The 8,560-nt window shown below is 31.0% G+C and overlaps 1 protein-coding gene across 1 annotated transcript in view; it reads right to left on the reverse strand.

Annotated features, from left to right (window-relative positions):
• Positions 1–8,482, reverse strand: part of LOC142323114 (leucine-rich repeat-containing protein 47-like) — a 44,021-nt gene extending 35,539 nt beyond the window's left edge. The window contains exon 1 of the mRNA XM_075362315.1: positions 7,684–8,482. Coding sequence (XP_075218430.1) covers positions 7,684–8,299 — 616 coding nt within the window. The 5' untranslated portion in view covers positions 8,300–8,482. The remainder of the gene's footprint in view (positions 1–7,683) is intronic.
• Positions 8,483–8,560: the final 78 nt, after the last annotated feature.

The raw sequence follows: 8,560 nt of genomic DNA on the forward strand, positions 1-8,560 counted from the left end.
AGCATTCTAAATGAATTCTTAATTATAAATTTATTGTTTTTATCTTGAAATAGTTTATAGCGGTTGGTAATACCATTAACCGAAGTATTTTAATGAGGGACATTAAATTAGTTAACCTACTTTATTACATTTTTATTCAAACTTCTTTTCATGGAATGGATTAAGAGAATACCTTATTTCAGTACAGGAGAAAACAGAACAAGATAGTTAAACACAATTAAAAAACCCCTGGAAATAAATAATTTAAGAAGATAAATTCAAACAAAACCAGTAAAAATTTAACAATGAATGTAAACAAACTTATAACAAAAATTGAACCAATAAATCTAACAAAAAGATTGATTTTTACTTTCAACTAATCTATTAGCTTATTTAAAATATTTTATTTCTTTTACTTTTTTAACAACTTGAATACTAGTTAAATAAAACAGTCAAGTGAGCAGGCATATATTCACACCAATACTAAAATTGGTTTCTTTCTTATGTGACACTATTTTGATGAGGCTGATTGACAGTAAGGTGTAATTAACTAAACTCTAATGTCATTTGTAGTAATTGTAATTAATTTATCATTTATTTATTCAGTATATGACAAAGATTACCTTTATAATGGAAGACAATGGGTGACTATATGTAAAAGTATTTGGTTGAAAAGTGCTATTCCACTTTCGTCACATAAACTCTACCAAATAGCTGTCCAACATTGCTGTTTGTCCCATAATATACCTTATTTCTATGCTTTGCAAGTCTTTATGTGCTTTCAATCATTTGGGTATATAACCCTACTTATGGGTCTACAAAATTATGCATGTGGTTTATAATACATGTGTGTTATTATACAAGTTTTCCAGTAAGTTTTGAATGCTTCTACAAGCGCACCACTCATCTGAAATTATGGTTCTATTCTTTGCCTTATTACTAGATTTAAACTTTCGCCACTCCTGTTTTCAGTTGTAACCATAAAACACTCCTTAGTCTCTACAATATCCCCCAAAGACTGTTGTGGAATAACATGCCCAACTAGGAATTTCCTGTAGGAGAATAAACTTTCATTTATTTTGACTGTTAACCCTTCACCTTCAATTAAATTCTGATTGTTTGCAATACAATGACCATAAACATAACAGAAGAAATTCGCCCAGTCAACCAAGCAAGTATTGCAATTTATTTCTAACTCCTCTGCGCAAAATTTTTCAGTACACAATCCCTTAGCCCAATAATAAATAAATAAGGCAATTTTATGGAAAGGGAGTTCAGAACCTGTTAAAAATACATCACTTAATTGTTTATATTGTCTGATTTATTTTTTCTGAAAAAGTCCACCGATCTCATACCCCCCCGTCCTTAAACATCATACAATGACTGTGATCACACACCTTCTCGGAATATGTAAAACATAATGTTCCTGAAGAAAATGTATCACAGCATCATTGTCTAGAACACGTTTGATTAAATGAATGTAATTGTTAGGTACAACAGTACAAAACAGACAACACTATAAATGACAAGTAGGCCTGCGATATGCATAGTCTGGAAGCAAAACACAACTGCTGTTTTATTATTATAATGTGAAACATTAACTGTATGTCATAGCTGATATACAAATGACTCACTGTTAATTGCTACAGTTGTTAGAATGATGGCACATAATGGAGAAGATCCCTAAAATAAAATAAGAAATGCCTACATAAAACAAGAATAATTTCATATTAAAATAATATAATAACAATATAACACACTCACTCATGTTCTGTAACCAGCTGAACAGCTGCTGTTTCCTAGCTGTTACTGCTATAGCAGTACAAGTGGATGAAATGTAATTCTGCTAAGCAGAATGTTTTTTTTTTTTAACTTTTTACAACCTTTTTATTGAAAATGATATATAGGTGTAATAAAAAAAAAATAATTTTTTATTTCTGCCTGCCACCGTTTTGATTCAGTATATCATTTATTATTTTTTTTATCACACCTTGTATATGTTATCTTCATAATTTTATCTAAATTAAAAACACCTTCACATTAATAGTTACAGATACCAGTCTGTATAAGACACAATTACACTAACTACCTGGTACATAAAAACTAGTAAAAAAATTTCTTAAAACTGCCAAATATTAAATTATAAAACTAGTCACAAACACACGAAAATGCTACCAATACATTATATCTTCATAAAATTAATCAAATGAAAATGGCATTTACAATAGAAATTATCCTGCTGGACAAAGGTCTTAAATAAAATCAAAACTATCCTAATAACAAAATTAACTGAATCAGTCCTTTAAAACTAATTCTAACAGCATCCAGCTTAATTGACAGAGCCAAAATCTATATTTAATATTCAACACAAATAGTTTTAGACATAATGATCTAAAAACCACTATTAAACTAAATAAAAAATAAGTGTGCACAAACTAGCCTGTTCAAAAGCAAACAAAGGACTCGCCAAAATAATAACACATGACATACTAGATAACAAAATCATAAAAATGTTATAACATAATTATCTAAAGTCTGATCCCACAATTTCAAACAAAAATAAAAGATTTAATAGATAACAAAAAACACACAATTTACAACACAAAAAAATTCTTCCTCATTAAATACACCTATTTACATTAAAATAGAATGACCAGACAACCATCAGTTAGACCCATCATCAGCTGAACTATAACACCCATATGCAAATTACTTAAGACATATGGACCATTAGGTCATATTTAACAACAGAAATTTTACAAAATTAAAAATTTAGGCATTCCAAAAAACACTTCACACTTGCACTCTGAATATATACACTAATATACAAAAATAAGAAACTATAAACATACTAAATGTGACACTAAAGCACATAACACCACAGAAACATTAACATATGCTGTAGCAGAACAAAATAAAATCAATACTGTGCTCAACAGGCATCAATGGGTTCACCTATCCCTAGTTGTCTCCTGTATTAAACATTTTCACATTTCAAAAAACATATAACACACTAAATTATAATTTCTATATTTTATTTTGATAGAGTAATATAAAATGAGAAACATGTTGACTAAACTACTGGTATGGCTATATCGTAGATACTACGCTACTGCACAAAGAAAACATAAGACAGTGTGATACAGTCCTCACATCAATCATTAAATTACATCCCAACTTACAATTCACTACAAGGTATGAACACAGCAAACGACTTAACTTCTTTTACTTCCTCATATCCAAAATCTATAACAAACACAATTTTGGAAAATATAGAGAACCCACACCGACATACCTTTCCACAACACATACAAATATGCAGGCTTCTCACATGTTATATTATCTAATACACACAGACAGCTGACAAAAAACCTAGCGATAAAAAATATGTAATCCTAATTTATATCAACAAAGAACCACACAAGATGTTACCAAAAATTTCAGGAAAAGTTACACTTTGCTATCAAAACAACTAATAAAATACACAAAGTTATATGAAAAACTAACAATACAAACTGTTTATCAGTGTGAAACAAAGCAAAACTAGTATATAAACTCAACTGCTGTAACTAAATTAAATACAATATCAGACAGACTTAAATCAAATTTACCCACAGATACAAGAACCACATAAGTTAAAAGGCAACAAATTCAACAGAATTAACTTTTGTACTTTAACATTTGAATATTACACTGCATATAATAAACAAGATCTCAGCAAACATGAATATGAAATGTATGTATGCAGAATACATCATTTTATTGGATACAAAAAGGGTTTCTCAACTTTTTCAAGATAGTTAGGGCTAACAAAATGCTACCATTAATTTGAAAATGGACCATTAATCATTGATATACCATCTTGAAGAAGGAATCCTTAAGTCTAATGATTAAAGTTTTATAAACTTATTTTCTATTGCAATGTTTTTGAAACAATACATGAAGCTATAGAGCTTCATTAATTATGGGGCATAGGCCCCATAATTAATTAACAATACATATTGGGCTAATCAACAGCATAAGTTCAACATTGATATACATATATAAATGACAATTAATGAAAATAAAGATATAAATTTGAAGACTATTAAGGGTCATTCCACATCAAATCAACAAAAATAAATGCACTTCACAGATTCATGTTCAGTAATTGAAATAAAATTTACAGGTTTGACTCTATCCATGAAGTGATGCAGAAAATTATTTTTCAGATTTTTCAATAACTCAGTTTTTTGTGTATTTTGTGTAGGATCCCATAAAAAAATTGCAGAATTAAGGTTTGTGTAATTACAAAAGAATAACTTTCTTAGCTCCTACAAGAAATAGAGAGCTCATTTTGGTGTCATTTTAAAACTCTTCGAATGAACTTTCATATGACATGTCACTTGGTAAGATTTTATGATATTAATAGTTCACAATCACCAAAAACATTATTTGACCTTGAATATATTCAAATTTATTTTTTAAAAGTTTGAAAAAAAAAATTTTTGCTTCCATGTGTTGTACATGGTAAACATTTCATAATGGGATTGCAATGGGATCACATTAAAAAATAATTTTGTAATAATTAGGTACAGCAGAATATTCTAATTGTTCCCACTATGTGGCAATTGCTAATTGAAATTCAATCAATGAAAACCCTCCCCTTCCAGACTGGGTCACTTGATGAGGCAGAAGAATAGCATGTCATGACATGCACTCCTATTCTCTGCAAAAAAAATATACATGTTTCATCCTGTTGAGGCATATAAAGTAATATTTAGTCTTGATCATCTCTTGGAACAGAAGGTTCAGTGGTGTACTCCCCAAGAACATTGATCATATCTATAAAGTGATGTAAAAATATATTTGTTTTCAGATTTTTCAGACTCTTTGTTAACTGAGCTTGCCTTTCTCTACAGGTTTGGAGTTTTATGACAGTTCATCACAGCCTTGGATCACAGTACAATGAGCAGCATTGAACCATTAACTTTACAGCTTCAAGTAAAATGTACTGTTGCAATCCTTTTCTTAAACAAGGTTACACAATTTGTGATACTTGCTGCAAACAGTTAGAAGCATCTGCTAAAAATAACGCTGAAGAATCTACTTCTGATGAAGAATTTCAACAATTAGATCCTTTGTGTTCCCCAGAAAAAGATGAAGTTATAAATGCTCTGAACAAAAGTTTGATTATTTTAAATGAATCACCTGTTCAGAAAAAAATGACTATGTGAGAGAAAATACCCTCAGGTTCAAAAGCAAAATATTGAACATGGATTGAGATTCTGGACACGATGCTAATCCTCTTTCCTCTGATCAAGAAATTAGCAACCAACTAATGGAAAGATTTAATACTACAAAGCATCAGGATGCAAATATTGACAACGCTCCATACAAAAGCTGGACTTTAAAAGACATTCAAGATGAATTTAGAGTATCAGACTACACTGCAAGGAAAACTAAAAGCCTGGTTAAAGAACTGATCTGTATGAGTGAGGAAATAAGTCGAATGATGCCTGGAAAAAAAGATTTTATTTCTCTTAAGATAAATGGAAGAAGAGAGCATGTTCAGAAAAAAGTAATTCTGTGTAATTTCCGTGAAGCTTTTGCATTGTTTAAACAGAGGTATCCATTGTTGAAAACAGGATTTTCAAAGTTCTGTGAACTCAGGCCTAAGTACTGTGTTCTTGCAGGTGTAAGTGGAACCCACACTGTTTGTGTATGTACAATGCACCAAACCTTACAGTTATGCACTGTAGAATGAAAGAGCTGATAGATGATAGACCAATTAAGTCTTACAAAGATATTATTATGTACATAGTCTGTGCTAATCCAACTGAAGCTTGCTACTTTGAAAACTGCAAAAATTGTCTTGGGTTTGATGAAGTCAAGGGAAGCTTTTGAGCTCAACTGCATTAAAAACAACACCTACAAACAGTGGATACAAGTTGAAAAAAGAGCATCTCCTGAGACATTAGTCAAACCTGTTGAATAATTCATCAGTATACTTTTAAGAAAACTTCCTAAACTTCAACACTCATTTCTTGCTAGTCAACAATTCAGTTACCTCACCCATCTGAAGCAATCTCTGAAAGAAGGTGAGGTACTTATGTATTAATGCCACCGCAGCTACAGCTTTATTTAAAAACAAAGAAGTCAATCGGATTTCGGTGGAAAATGAACAGTCTCTTTATTAATTTTAATAAATGGTTATTTATATTTATTTATTTTATAAATACAATTTAACCAAACTTAACCTATGCTCGCTAACCTTGACTAATTAACACCGTAATTTTTTGAGTATTTATTTAAAAAATTCAGTAATTATTGCAATTATTTATTATTTAAATAATCAAAACACTCCTGTTAATTAGTCAAGGTTAGCGAGCGAAGCGAGCGTAGGTTAAGTTTGGTTAAATTATATTTATAAAATAAATAAAGAGACTGTTTTGAATCTATGTTAAACTCTATATTGGCCCATTTTCCACCGAAATCCGATTGACTACTTTGTTTTTAAATAAAGCTGTACATGCGGTGGCGTTAATACGTAAGTACCGAAGATGAATATCTTATAATCTGTGACTTCGCTGAGAACTATTGATTCATTCTGCAGGATGCAGCCCAATATTTCCACTGGAACAATCCACAGGTAACAGTTCACCCCTTCACAATCTATTTCCAAGATCCAACAAAGAAAACATTGATGCATACACCTCGTCATAATTTCTGGCTGTCTCTCAGCAAGACACAATAGCAGTGTTCTTACATCCACATGGACCTTCACCTTCCTTCCACTACCCAGACTTTGAGGATGTTCTTAATGTACATAGGAGTGATATTATTTCAAAAGTAGATCCCAGGATAAATCCAACAGGAAGAGTTTATAACCTCTCAAAGCAAGAAGTGGGCAATGCTAATTAGAAGTTGTAAAAATAAGTGTACACTGCGTAATTCTTCTGTAAATATCTTTGGAAGCTATATGGTGAGTACATACAAGTTCATTATTTTATTTCACCATGATCACATTGCAATCCCATTATGAAATGTTTACCACATGTACAACACATAAGGAAACAAAAATTTTTTTTTCAAATTTTTAAAAATTACACTTCTGGATATATTCAAGGTCAAAGAAATTGTTTGGTTACCTTGAACTATTAATGTTACAAAACCGAGTGATTTATGAAAGTGACACGAAAGCCCATTCCAAGAGCTTTAAAATGACACCAGATTGAGTTCTCTAGTTCTTATAGGAGCTGAGAAAATTTTTTTGTAATTAACTGAACCTTGTTTTTTGACATTTTTTCACCTTTTTACAGAGTCCTACACAAAAAACTGAGCAACTGAAAAAAAAAATTTTTGCATCACTTCATAGATATGATCAATCCTGTGAATTTTGTTGAAATTGGTGATGGTCAAGTTGTGAGATTTGTTGATTTGATATGAAATGACCCTTAAACTAGTTCTAAGAGACCATTTTTATAGGAGCAAACAAACTGTGAGCTAGCAAGGATGAGTGTTTCAGCAACACACAACCTGTTGCTGTGTTAGCATGTGATAATTTTTAAGCATGACAATCATTTTGTGTTATAAACATAGATAAATCACTCATCTTCGCCAGTTCTACTAGTTGTGGAGGAGGGAGAAAGGTGGACAAAACCAAGTTTCTTAATTTATATTAGACTATGTAAAAAACACAACGAAGAAATCTGTTCGCTTTACCTTTCAACTTCATAAGATGGCTTATTTCAACAGGAATGTCTGTAATTTCATTATCTGCTACATCCAATGTTTTCAAATTATGAAGTTTATTAATATCACCTGGTATAGTAGAAATGCAATTACCATTCAATAAAATTTCTGACAATGCACAAAGTTCTTCGTAACAACAATCAGGAAATTGTTGAAATTTATTGCAGGACAAATTGAGGTTGCTTAGCTTCACGTTATGACGCAAAGAAGGTAAAGATGTCAGATTGTTTATACTTAAATTAAGAGTTGATAACACAGACAATTTCGATAACTCTGCAGGGATTGTTTCTAAAGAATTCCTCGAGACGTCTAACAATTTTAATTTTTTTAGCTCGCTAATTTCCAACGGTAGAGTTTTCAGTTTATTTGAATGAAGGACAAGACAAGTAAGATTAGACAATTTCCCGAATTTTACAGGCAATTCTTTCAAATCTGCATTTATACTAATGTAATTCAAATTTTGAAGATCATATAAAGCATCATAAAAGCCTTCTTCAATTGCCTCCGCTACTTTTGAACCGATTAAGTTCAGTTCGTACTTATCAGTCGGCACAAAAATATTTCTCAATATCTCAACGTTTTCCATTATTAAGCTATTCTTTCGCTTTAACAAACTTATATATAAATTCGTTGGATATAAATAACAGTAATTACCTAAACTCAAATACCAACACACAACAACACATCACTAACACAACACAAAATAACCAAGACGCACCACACGGTTTGGTTACGCAATAAGACGATACTACGACAATAGACGATGGAGTGGCAATTGTCAACTTCGATGTTCCTTTTGGTCATATCGACATTCACAGAATTTAGCTCGTTATAAATGTACTGTTTT

This window comes from Lycorma delicatula, chromosome 4 (assembly GCF_047948215.1).
Source record: "Lycorma delicatula isolate Av1 chromosome 4, ASM4794821v1, whole genome shotgun sequence".
NCBI classification, from domain to species: Eukaryota; Metazoa; Arthropoda; class Insecta; order Hemiptera; family Fulgoridae; genus Lycorma; species Lycorma delicatula.